Raw genomic sequence first — 14025 nt, 5'->3', positions numbered from 1 at the left:
GGTGCCGTGATGAAGCGATAATCCAGTGCTAACTGCATTTTGTTGCTGTATTGCAATAAGAGGATTTTTAGTGTCTGTCAACTCATCCTGACCCACTTATTAAACTTGTTTTTCCAGATGTAACTTATCAAATGTTCTGGGCCTCCAGCCATGTCTTAGCAATTCCCAGTATAAAAGTTTTGGGAAATCGCCTGTTCCTGTGTGGATAAAACCCATTTACCAGTAAAGCGTGATTTGCCTAAGAGAGAGAGTGCCTGGCCAGCCCTGTAGTTTCCTTTCTTGCGCAGAAATCACCAACACACTCACATAACTTTGATTATAAAAAGAGAGATGCCCATCAGCTTGACGGAGACTCATCTGTGTAGTGGACGCACTACAATGTGAACGATTTAAGGCAAATAATGCCATTCAGCCAACTTCTGAATATGGGTCCATTATAAACATCACCATTGTGTCTCATAGATGAAGTCGCTGGGTTATGCCCCAAGCCTTCACACTGTTCCCCTTTTCAAGTGGACAGTTATTGCAATGACCTTCTGACCTGTCCAGACCCATAATGCACTGGGTCAGAGGTCAGGGCATCAGAGTAGCCCTGGAGCATAGTAGGTGAGAGATGGGGCACTACACAGAGCTGATTAATAGGACTGGACAGATGGAGACCAAGCCAAAAGCCTACTTTGATCTTAAGGTTGAAGGACAGATAGTGACCATAAAGCAGTTACAAAGTCCTGTGGTGGAACTTTCTAAATATGAATCTACTGGGGCAAAACACACATAGTGCAGCTTAACTTGCTTAACTTGCTTAACTGATTGATGACAGCTGGTGATGTTTCTGGGTCCATACAAATAGAGCTAGTTGGACTCCACCATTATAAAGTACATGAAACAGTGGTCTATTGGCCAAGCTCTGAAAGTGAAATGACCGAATGGTCAGATGTAATTCAAGAACCATTAAAAACAGCTTCTTGCAAAGCAGCCTCTAAACCCATAGTCACTGTCTCATGTGTTTTTCCACAGCTTTGAACTGCTGATGAACCTGCTTTTGCTAGTTTTTGGATTAAGTCTGACCATATGTGCAAGTCTAACCACAGTTTCAAAAGTGTACTTTTAGAAAATTGTCTGTACTGATGATCTTGGGACCTGAAGTTGCTTAGAAATGGCGCTAGGAATTTATGATCTGCTTTCTGAGAGCTGTACTGTTTCCTAAACGTTCCCACTGTAATGCTAAGTCTAGTGTTTGCAGTAAAACCAGCTATGATCTTGTTCTGTGACGTTGGTTTGTCATTCAGCTTCTTATTAATGCTAAGCTGTTCATGCTGTCGGATATTTTTAGTGTAAAGTGATGGCACTCAAAGTAAACTGGAGCAGATCTAGAAGAGCAGAAACTAGACAGCTTAATTTTGGGAAAAGACAAGGAGTTATTTAGTCTTGTTTTGGACTTTTTGTGAATGAATGGGTAACCCTTATTTGTTGTGTGTTATTGTAGTCATTACAAGCATGGTCCTTGGTGTGCCATTGGGTTTCAGACTAGTTCATTCATTATATTACAGTAAATGTACTTCATTTCACTGGATTTTAAACAGTTTTCAAAATCTGTGGACTTTTTTAATGCTAATGTCTCTTAAAAACACCCTTTGCTTGTTTACAGGTCCCATACATCTCTGCCTTCATTATTCTAAAGGTTTCAAGCCTTGAATTTCCCACCTGGTTTTGTGTAAGTACATTGTTATTTATTTTACTTCTTATTACCTTAAAGATTTCAGTATATATTAAACACTGTAGCTTTGTAATGCTGTTTTATGACTCTGTGCTTTAAAGGTTGGGGTTAGGTAGACGCATATTTGGCTCCAGAATCCTTTATAGCCATATTCCAAGCCACACAATTGTACATCATGCAACCTGCCTTTCAACATACCAACACTGAGCCTTCTTCTCTAAGACATGATGACATTAGAGAACCCAAACCAAGGAATCCAAGAGCACTGCTCAATACAGAATCCCAATACAGGTTCTTCAGGCTCCTAGGTCCTCTCTTGTGGACTTTCATTTGTTTTCAGTACTGTTTATGACTGTGGACTAGGGTGGCCATAGCACAATCTTGATTCTGTGCTCATTAAAGCCTTTCTTGGAATTGGAAGTTGTTTGGCTTACCACCTTGCTGTCCCATATTCAGCTTTTTGGGAAAGCCAGTTGCATTTGAATATTTATTTAACCAGTTATCGTTCTGAGAGTGAATATGTGCATTTAAATTGTAGCCATAAAGAAGGTCGAAACCCTCATTTTTGTGTACACTTCTTAATCTTTTCTGTGTTGACGATCAAATGAATATACCCAGTAGTAACAGAAAGCTGATTTGGATGTGCTCATGTATGACCCCTTAAGAGTTCCCACAGACACATCCAAAATCTTGTGATAATCTTTTCTAAATTAGTGGAGGCTTATGGTCAGGTATCCACATACTTATTCTGACCATATAGTGTAAATATAGCAAGTACGATCATAGTTTGACCATCACAAGTGTATATACATTTTTGACCACGGGGTGCCAAATATTTTGGCAGTTACTGTACTTTATAGTAAGACAAAAAATAACACAAACATTCCTTTGAGAAATGCAGCATTACAATGAGTTTATGCTGTTTGTTTTTGGGGAGTTTGCACTTTCCCTAGACCTCTAGCTTTATCACAGTGAAGAGTGAAGCAGGGGTGCATCGTGTGCCTGAAGACATAGAAATGAAGGCATGTGGGTATGGGTGGAGATGGATGTGATTGGAGAATTGAGGGCAAAAGTGTATGAAAGTAATTGACTGTGATGGGCAGCAAAGTATTTATAGATAAAGTGTAGGCCATGTTAGCACAGTCAGCACAGAGCGAGAGTTTGCTCAGTCTTAAGCCTACAGGGAGACCAGTGGATTATATGTTTACCCTGACTGGGGCAATTTATATATTCATTTTTTTAATTATGCATTTCAAACCATTCTTGGCACACGCAAAGGCATCATACTCTAGAATCCCCTGGCTAGTTTAGAGATTTATGTATTTTGAAAATCTCTAAACACCTCATTGCTGTAAGGTTGTTCAGCATGGAAATGTGCCAACATTAGTAGCTGAGATTTGAAATTAGTATTCTAGGCCACTAGTATTTTGGATTCATTAAAAAACCAATGCCCACAAACATTTGTGATGATCCGAGCTCATATTTAAGCACCATTATGTGGCTAATGTGGGTTCCACAATGGAAGCTTAATGCGTTACGCTTTCTGTTTTCCTAAACTTCCTTTTCCACCACAACCAATACAACTTTTAATCTCTAAATGTATTTCATGTATTGGTTTATTTATTACACATAGAGACAATTATACAGAAAATATGGACAGATGTAAAAATTTTGCATCTTTATTCAAAATTAACATGGTAATTCGACCTGAGATCACCAGCTAGAACAACAAGACCAGCGCTATAGCAAACCTAAAAGTCTTAGTTAATAAATCCATCCTGCATTTGGCACATTGTTTAGCATATGTGCTCTGTCACATTTTGTCCCACGTTGAACATATTTTCATAAATTTGCAAAAGAGTAGCTTTCAGTGCCTTGTTAAATAGTTCACCTTTAGCTTCTTAAGCTTTTTATGGGTGGGAGCAGGAGGTCAAAGGACCAGATGTACCAGACTGTCCATAAAGGCGTCTGGCTGGCGGATACCAGAGTGTTTTACAGCTACGCCACCCAATTATTATTGTTTTTTTTTACTTTCATTTAGCTTGATATCCTGCTGTACTGTAGGAAAATGTAATTGCATGGTACTGTAGGATATTTTACACCGATCAGCCATAACATTAAAACCACCTCCTTGTTTCTACACTCACTGTCCAATTTATCAGCTCCACTTACCATATAGAAGCACTTTGTAGTTCTACAATTACTGACTGTAGTCCATCTGTTTCTCTGGATGCTTTGTTAGCCCCCTTTCATGCTGTTCTTCAATGGTCAGGACCCCCACAGAGCAGGTATTATTTGGGTGGTGGATCATTCTCAGCACTGCAGTGACACTGACATGGTGGTGGTGTGTTAGTGTGTGTTGTATTAGCACCTTAAATGGTGCTAATAATTTAAGAGGGTTTATATTTGTTGGCTGGACGGACTGCTCTTACACACAGTAACATGGTGCGCATTATAAGATGGATCTCCTGCTGACCTTCAGCAGATGAGAGATCTGGGCAAATTGTCAGCTTTCTGGCTGAGCTTGCTACTCTCTGACATATGTACTGGAGCAGAAAAATACACTAGCACTGCTGTAAATGAAGCCCCATAGCATTTTACTCCAGTGTAACATACTGTACATAGTCTTTTCCTCATTGATGAGCTGGATTGATGAGTGGGACCCTGTGATAGACTAGAATAGATGTAGGTATTAGTGTAGGTACTGTTCTCCTGGCTAGGTCTGAGCCTAGTATCAGAAACATCGTTTTAGTACCTGGGTGGCGTAGCAGGATATTCTGTTAGCACACCAGTAGTGGGATTCTGAACTCCCCAAGATAAGAGGCACTCCCTCGCAGGCACAATTGGCAGTGCTTGTAGCAGACAAAATTGGCCACCAGACTGCTGGGTAAAAAAAAGACCGGACATATAATTGGGTTTGGTCTTCAACACTGTGTAAGGACCCTGGTTAGCAGCCCAAGGAACCTGTACATAGGTGGAGGTCATGCGCTGTGGGCAAATAAGAAGAGGTTCGAAGGATAGCACATGCATTGGAGGCGAATATACCCCAGCAGCTAATTGGCTCACTAAAATCGGGAGAAAAAGGGAGAGAAATGCATAACGAACACAATTTTATCAGCAAATAATACCATAATTACTGCAACAATTAGTGTCCTCAGTTCCAAAACCATTAAAAACTCGTATTTATAGAAATAGTGATGGAACACAGGGGTAAACACACCTCTGTCCCAACTTTTTTAAGTGTTTTGCAGGCATCAAATTCTAAAATTGTAAAATCTAGAGATATATGCCACTATGGTATGTCTGGACTCGGCACAATGACTCTGCAGATTGCTTCACCGACTCCAATCGTACAGGTCCTGGTGCAGAAGCTGACCCATCTCTATAATGGATCTTGACCAGAAGTTGTACTTGAGTCTTTATGTACTTTTATTAGTAGATTTTAGAACAGAGAATAGATGTACCCTTGAGGTAAAACGTCATTGAAAGTCTTATGAAATGCATTCAAATGTAATAAAATGATTATTTCTTTTTGTAGGTCAAGGGTGCGCATCGAAGCCGATAGGGAGTTGGGAAGGTTGGAGCCAGCCAATTGGAGGAGAGAGATGTGGCTGAAGGTGCACTGGGGGCCTCTGGCTGTGCTGTCAATCACTGCGCTGCTGTGGAAGGAAGCAGCTCCCATCGAGGTCCCACTAGATCGTAAGTCATACAGAGCAGCATAATGGCAGGCGCTTATATTAGCTTATGGTTACCGGCGTAATTGGCATAATTGGCGTAATTGGAATGATGGTAGTTTGCACTCACTAATGGGTAATACTGATTACAGAAGGAACAGCTAATATCGGGGTGTTTAGTCGGACGATAATGTGGCTGTCCATTAAAAATGTGAATTTTTTTAGCACTAAATGGTGGAATAACCTCACCCCCCTGTCTTCTTTCACACTGCTCTTATTATTGTGACTTAATTCACATGAATGTCATTAATTCACACTACTTATACCTGTTATTACCGCCTTATTCTGGTCAGTCACTGGGCGCAAAGCAGTAACACCCCGGACAGGACGCCAATCCATCACAGGGTCTCCACTATTACCCACCCCTTCCCCTTCAGACATAGCCAATGATGTCTGTATGTAGACGTCCAGCCAGGTGATTTTACCAACAGCTTGGAATTGGATTGGAACCCTGGATTGGAATCAGGGTCCTTACACAGCGTTCAGAGACCCCGCCCACATAGTCTGGTCATCCCTCCCTAAATCACAGGCACTGCCAATTATGTCCACTAGATGGCGCCCAGCCGACCGGAGTTCAGAATCTCGGCACTGGTGTGCTAGCGAAATATCCCGCTGTTTTATGGGCAAAAATCTACTCATCGAGCACTATTAGGTAAACCTATGTGGTACGTATATTTATTGATTATTTTAGAAGCTACACCAACCATACAGATGAACACTGTGGGTATACAGTTCCTGACTGTAGCCCATTTGTTGCTCTGTACACTTTGTCATCACTTCATACCCCTCGTCAGAAGGAACCCCATAGGACTGCTACTGCTACTGACCAGATGATTAAATGACCATTCTCAGCACTGCATTGACACTAACATGATAATAAGATAAATCACCTTCATTTCAAGCATCTTTTGCTTCTTTTCAAAAACTGTCATTATTCAGTCGATTATGGAGAAATCAGACAAAGAAAAAGCTAACACAAGCTACCCCCCCCCTTCCTGCCATCCAGCTGCATCTTCATCTATTTCTGTTCTCCGTTTAGCATCCTGATGTAGGTTTCACACTTCACCCTTATGAAAAATGATTCCAGAGCAAATAGAGAGAACTACCCCCAACGCTCGAGGAGATCTTCCTACTCCTGAGAATACGGGAGAATTTAGTCTGTCTAGACCACCCTGGTGCCTTTCTCATTTCTGCTCTGAGGCTATATCTTCCTATTTTTATTCCTTCCTATTAAGTTATCTACAGGGCAGCACATCTGACCAAAGCACAGCGTTTGAGCAATAAACAGACAAAACACATGTGGACACCTGACCATGAGTCGGTTGGACGTTCTTTTCCGAAACTGTGCGTAGCGTATTAATATGGGCCCCAACCCCCATCTACTACAAAAGGAATTAAACCCATTTAGTCAAAGGAGCTGATGTGATGGTCCAAATGATACTGGTCCAAATGATACTTCAATACATCCCAAAGATTTTCAATGGTGTTGGTTTCAGGACAATAGGTAAGGCCAAGACAACGAGCTATAAAGCACAGCAAATCCCTGTTTCACTATCAGATACAAAGAGAATAGGTCAGTGCTTTGAAAGAACAGGTAATGTTGCCAGAATGAAAGGATCTTGAAAGCCCAAAGTCTCTTTAAGCAAGAGAGAGGAGCACCTGCTAAATTATACACCTCACAAAGACAAAATCATAGAAGCCTTTAAACACTGTCAGTAGGATTCAAGACCTCAGAATACAAGACTCTTTCAAGAAGAACAATAACCAGAAGGCTGTCTAGTACAGTCTTTGTGTCCAGAAGATGTGATAAAAGCTAATACTGTCTAAGGAAAACATCAAGGATGGGCAGAATATGGAAAGTCTGATTCAGAGTGATTCAGTGTTCCTGTGGTGTCGGCATGGGTTTCCTACCACTAAATAAAAACACAGTGCTACCTCAAGGTGTAAACGTGTGAGCAGGGTATATATCCATCAGTACTAAACAGTTAATAATAACATAACTGTGCTATCCGGCTGTTAATTTGTCTAAGTCAGTTTACTGGACAGCCGATATACAGTATGTTATCAGTTCATGGCTCCAAGGATGCCATTATTTTCCAGGGTAGAGCATCTATCAATGGTTCTCCTTGAAATAAGGCTGTCATGCTTTCAAAATCCCTATACAATGTCTTATTATTTTGGTACTTTATGAATAATCTTTGGTCTTTCTTTAATTAATTAATGATTTATTTTTTGTTATGATGGTGTAATAATGATGGAAGGGTTTGGGAATATTGTATATATTGTATATAACATGCAGATGAATTGGCAGCTCAAAAAAAACCACTGAATCAGCTGGGCCAAAATGTGAATGTGAATGAATTTGTGTTGCGGTGTAATGGTATTGGTGTAATTGGCATGCCATTGTTTGTCCAGGGTGTATACCCACCCAATGCGACACTGACCAACCATTAGTGAAAATAAATAAAATGATGCTTTTAAGTGTACTAAAACTATTAGCATTGGACCTGGAATCTGTTCTGCTTTGAATTTACCAACAACCCCACTCTTCTTTTTCTAAGATAGCTCTTATTAAGGATTGTCATTGCCTTCTTGTAGATCTTTGCTTTTATATAGTTCTTTCAAATGCACACACACACACACACACACACATTTCTAATAATGATGTGACCCTTGACATCTTAAATATGCGCAGTTATTGAAGTAGGATAATGAATTTCACAGGGACGGACTTGCACCTGTCAGTACCTATTATCAAAACACCATTAGCACACAGACGCCTTATTTGAAAGATGTCCTGACCTTTAAATGAACGTCATCTGCTTTAATTCACATGGCACAACAGAAAGACAGATTTCACTCCGTACATTCATACTGCACAGTAATTGTATTAATTATTATCCCACAGAATGGACCAGGCAGGAATATTAAAGTGATGTCATGAAAAATGTCTGTATAAGAAAGAAAATTGTTATTAATTAACATGCCTTAATTATTTGTCACTCATTGTGTGAATGTGTCTGACTAAATTATTTTTTTTTTGTCTTTTTATTGCACCCCTCTCTTCTACACACCTCATACATTAACAGGTATGTCCTATTTCCAACCAAATATTTACATTTTCTTTATACACCGATTAGGCATAACATTATGACCACTGACAGGTGAAGTGAATAACACTGATGATCTCTTCATCACGATACCTGTCAGTGGGTGGGATATATTAGGCAGAAAGTGAACATTTTATCCTCAAAGCTGATGTGTTAGAAGCAGGAAAAATGGGCGAGCGTGAGGATTTGAGCGAGTTTGACAAGGGCCAAATTGTGATGGCTAGACGACTGGGTCGGAGCATCTCCAAAACTGCAGCTCTTGTGGGGTGTTCCCGGTCTGCAGTGGTCAGTGTCTATCAGGAACAGTGGTAAACTGGCGACAGGGTCATGGGTGGCCAAGGCTCATTGATGCACGTGGGGAGTGAAGGCTGGCCCGTGTGGTCTGATCGCTGAAGAAGTTAATGCTGGTTCTGATAGAAAGGTGTCAGAATACACAGTGCATCACAGTTGCAGGGCTGTATTGGGAGCAAAAGGGGAATCAACACAATATTAGGAAGGTGGTCATAATGTTATGCCTGATCAGTGTATATTAATAACCCAATAACGTATAATAATGCTTGAATCTGTATTCCCAATTAATGTTGGTCAATATTTTATTTATATAAAAGGTTGTTTTGAGATGGAATTCAAGTACAAACTGTGCTACACTGCTGTCAGTTTGTCAAAGTCAGTTTACTGGACAGCCGATATATGTTATCTGTTCATGGCTCCAAGGATGCCATTATTCTCCTGAGTAGAGCATCTCCTTGACATAAGGTTGCCATCCTTTCAAAATCCTGTATTTGGCCCTATGCAATGTTTTATTAATTTCATACCTTTTGGTCTGTCTTAATACACTTAATTAAGTCATTTCTTATTATGGGGACTTACAACAGAACTTAACAGCAAACATGCTGTAATAGGGCTCTAAAAATAATAATACTTTTTATTTAGATCCCAAAAATTGGGTGATACAAGGAATGATAACCTGTTTTATTGTATTCAGTAAGTATGCTGTACTAGTATGCTATCAACACCATTAAAGAGCATATATACAAATAAAAATCTAATGCAAGAGAGCTAAGGTTAATTCTGCTGTGCTTAACCAGCAAAACGTCCATAACTTCCCTCTAAATACAACCTATATGTGTCTGTAATTAATTTTTATATCCATTTATTAAACTATACTAATGAGTAATTTGAACTCTAGGCTCCAGCTGCTCACCACTTCACTGTTTGTTTCTCTTTCACTAATTCTTTTTTATTTTTATTCCTTGTGGCCTTCCCTTCTCTGGAACTAACAGCAAGGATCCAGCAGGACTGTAAGTGCTTCATTAATCATTAATCTTTAAGGTGTTATCTAATCTGAGACTCTCCCACCCGTCTCATACAGTAAAGTAAAATTAGCACATCATGGTCACTCAATAAGTCTGTAGTGGAGAAAGGTAGAAAAAGAATACAGATGTGTATAAAACAGGCTGATACATTACCAAAACCTACAGTATATTGTTTATATGTGACAGCTTTGCTGTCAGAGTTGCCGATTTGTCCAGCAAAGGGTGCACGGAGGCACAATAGAGCCTGACACATCATTCATCTGCACCTCCGTGCCCCCTTTTCCGGCCAAAATGGCAACACAGAAGGACACGACTCAAAGGAAACATGACTCGCTAAGAATTCATTCAGCACATGAGCCATGTTACGTAGTCTTGCTAGACTGACCATTATCGATGAATAAGTAAATGGTGGCACCCAGGTGGCACAGCGGGATATTCCGCTAGCACATCAGCGGCAAGATTCTGAACACCCAGGTTTGAATCTTGGCTTGCCACCGGTCGTCTGGGCGCCATCTAGCGGGCATAATTGGCAGTGCCTGCAGAAGACAATAATCGACCACCGAGTCTGCTGGGTGGGATGACTGGACTAAGTGGGTGGGGTCTTCAAACGTTGTGCAAAGACCAGAAAGCATGGAGATCAAAGGACAAAAGAATATGGATGGATGACAAGCGTATTGGGTCTGTTGGTTAGTTCTGTAGTTAGTGGATTATTAGGGCAGTATAATGCCTTTCCTTACATCTTGGGCAGTGCCAATAGTCCTCCTATGGCACTATCAGGATTCAGATATCAATTTATTGATGTATTTGAGTTTTACAATATTTACAATGTAATGACAATGAGAACGTACACTAACAATCTTCCAAACTTGAGAACTACACTATATGGCCAAATGTATATGGACACCCCTTTTAATTATTAAATTGAGGTGTTTTGATACACCCATTGTTCTTCTTCCAGCACTTGTGTGTGAACTTTTTGGTGGAAAGCTATTCCAACAAATAAGTAAAGGCTGTTAAAGAAGGTGGCAGCACCCTCCACATTAATGCCCCATGGTTTTGGAATGGGATGCTCAACAGGGTTACGATCAGGTGTCCATATAATTAATTTGGCCATGTAGTGTTTAATCCACAGAGCTGCTTCAAAATGTAATGGGTTTCTCTTGTGCCTCAGTGAAACAGCCCCCTACTATCGTGAAGGAGTCGGCGAAGGACTACATCGTCGACCCGCGAGATAACATCATCATCGAGTGTGAAGCCAAGGGGAACCCGGTGCCAACGTAAGAAAACAAAGCCATATTTTGTGTCTTCTCCTCTTGCATCCAGTTGCATCCAGAGTTGCATCCACTGTGCTGTTTAGTTCTTCTGTGCTGTCTTGTTTTTTAATGCTGGTGTTCCTCTGTCGAGTCTCCCAGTCCCTCATGGCCTGTCACAATTCCGCTCTTTGTCCTGTCCGGTTCCCACTCGTCCCTGTTTCCCTCTTTTCTTTCTCTAATTGAACTTGATAGCCATTAGCACAGGCATAAAAAAGCTAAGTGCAGAATGTTAGGTGGCTTTATACAGTATCTGCCAGGCTGTCTGCTTAGAAGGAGAATGCCAGTCTCCCCGGTCACCTCCTCTCGTCTCTATTGTCATATATTCAGAGAGTGGTAGTGGGCATCATGCTCAAGAGGTACGTGAACCAGCTGAACACACTGGGCTTATTCAGCTGGACTGTTTGTCTGGAATGGATAGAGCTTTATGTAACCTGCCACTAGCCTCGCCATAGGAGCGCTATTGTGCTAAGATAGTGTACTGAGAGGGTCGTTCATTAAACGTTCGCATGGGTTACTCATGGATTCTAATGAGCCTGATAAATATTATACAGAAATAATCAGCAACAACATATGGCCAAAAGTATGCGGACATATACACTGTCGAGTCACGTTTTGTGAGCTGGCATTGGTGAGTAGATGAGACCTGGAAGGCACTCTCAACCGATTTGGATGTAGATCCATCCTTGGTTGGAAGAGCATGACCAAGACTTCCAAGTACTACCCGAACATGACCATCAAGGTGGTCCAACAGATGCTCAATTGGGAACAAGTTTGGGGAATTAGGGGGCCGTCCCTAATTCCCCAGCCTTGAACCCAATTGAGCATTTGTTGGACCACCTCGATGGTCATGTTCGCTCTATGGATCCTTCCCAACATACCCTCCAGCAGCTGTGGTATGCACTGCAGCCAGCATGGCTCCAGATACCTGTCCAATAAGCTCATGTCCAACAAGCGTCCACATACTTTTGGCCATATATTATATTATATTATATTATATTATATTATATTATATTATATTATATTATATTATATTATATTATATTATATTATATTATATTATATTATATTATATTATATTATATTATATTATATTATATTATATTATATATTATATTATATTATATTATATTATATTATATTATATTATATTATATTAATTATATTATATTATATTATATTATATTATATTATATTATATTATATTATATTATATTAATTATATAACTCATCACATCACATTATACGAGTGTACGTGTAATATTGGTAAAACTGCCTGCTTGCTTTGCCCAGGTTTTGGTGGAGACGGAATGGAAAATTCTTTAATCTGGAGAGGGTGGAGAAGGACTACCATGTGTCCATGCGGAAACGTTCGGGTACACTGGAGATCAGCTTCAGGAACAATGGAAAGCCCGAGGATTTTGAGGGGGAATACCAGTGCTTCGCCTTAAACGACTTTGGCATCGCTATATCCAATAAAATACTGCTACGGGTGTCAAGTGAGTTGCCAGATCTGTACTGAAATCAGTGTGCCGTGAGTGGTCAACGCAGAATAAAGAATGTGGACACCTCTAAGCTGTAGTAATGTCCTTTGCTAAAACATCAATGAACAGCAAGTTCATCACCTCAAATTTGCCCCCTTTTCTTCCTAATCTGGACGCATCCAAGGGAACCTTTGTTCAACCGTTTCTCTGCTTCCTACAGACCCTCAGCTAATCGTGTCTTTCCAAGCGCCCATGGGGGTTCATTTCAATTGAAAATTGACAACTGGGCTACAGTCAGTAATTGTACACCCACAACATATTTTAGATGTAAGCTCATGGTACGTGTAGCTTATAAAATTATGTACATACCAGATGAGGGCGGCACGGTGGCTTGGTGGGTAGCACTGTCGCCTCATAGCAAGAAGGTCCTGGGTTCGATCCCCAGGCGGAGTTTGCATGTTCTCCCCGTGTCTGCGTGGGTTTCCTCCGGGAGCTCCGGTTTCCTCCTGCAGTCAGGTTAATTGGAGACACTGAATTACCCTATAGGTTGAATGAGTGTGTGTATGTGTGTGTTGTGTGTGTGTGTCTGCCCTGTGATGGACTGGCACCCCGTCCAGGGTGTTACTGTGTGCCTTGCGCCCATTAAAAGCTGGGATAGGCTCCAGCACCCCTTTCCCCCTGACCCTAATTGGATAAGGGTTAAGAAAGTGAATGAGAGACATACAAGTTAGTGAGGCAAGTCGTAGCCTAGTGGTTAAGGCACAGGACTAGTACTCCAAAGGTTGCTGGTTCAAGCCCCACCACTGCTAGGCTGCTGCTGTTGGGCCCTTAACCCTTAATTGCTCAGACTGTATACTGTAACTGTAATGTAATGCCGAAAATGTAATGTAATGTAACATACCAGGTGAATACTTTGTTGAGTATAAATGCCATTTTGATGTCCATAAACTTTTGACCAATGCCCTGTTTATGAAGGACCGAAATACAGGCCAATACAAGTTACTGATTCTGTCTTGGATTCCTCAGAGGCACCACTGTGGCCTAAGGAAAATCTGGAGCCAGTTGCGGTCAGTGAAGGGTCACCACTTGTGCTGGCCTGTAACCCTCCTCCTGGTCTTCCTCCTCCCAAAACGTTCTGGATAAACAGTGGTAAGTCTTCTTTCCTGTCTTTTAGCCTGTCATGTGCACGTATGTGAATGTGAACCCAAGCTAGCACAATAGCCACTGCACCATTTTATTATGCAAATATTCCACCTAGAGCACAAAGAGCAATTCTAAGGAATGAATGGGAAAACAAGGGCGTCGTGCACAAACACAAAACACACAATAAATATGATGAATATGAAGTATGATG

The 14025-nt window shown here is 40.8% G+C and overlaps 1 protein-coding gene across 16 annotated transcripts in view; it reads left to right on the top strand.

Moving 5' to 3' along the window:
* Positions 1–14025, top strand: part of nfasca (neurofascin homolog (chicken) a) — a 95308-nt gene that overhangs the window by 39005 nt on the left and 42278 nt on the right. For 13 of the 16 annotated variants that reach the window (XM_062987064.1, XM_062987079.1, XM_062987078.1 and 10 more), the window contains exons 2-7: positions 1649–1714; positions 5256–5416; positions 9845–9862; positions 11049–11154; positions 12481–12686; positions 13698–13820. In XM_062987064.1, the coding sequence (XP_062843134.1) occupies positions 5323–5416; positions 9845–9862; positions 11049–11154; positions 12481–12686; positions 13698–13820 (547 nt within the window). In that variant the 5' untranslated portion in view covers positions 1649–1714; positions 5256–5322. The remainder of the gene's footprint in view (positions 1–1648; positions 1715–5255; positions 5417–9844; positions 9863–11048; positions 11155–12480; positions 12687–13697; positions 13821–14025) is intronic. The other 3 variants (XM_062987069.1, XM_062987076.1, XM_062987066.1) reach the window with 1 other exon arrangement.

This window comes from Trichomycterus rosablanca, chromosome 24, assembly GCF_030014385.1.
Source record: "Trichomycterus rosablanca isolate fTriRos1 chromosome 24, fTriRos1.hap1, whole genome shotgun sequence".
Taxonomy (NCBI): Eukaryota; Metazoa; Chordata; class Actinopteri; order Siluriformes; family Trichomycteridae; genus Trichomycterus; species Trichomycterus rosablanca.
The sequence above is the reverse complement of the archived record's forward strand: the minus strand, read 5'-3'. Positions and strand labels throughout refer to the sequence as shown.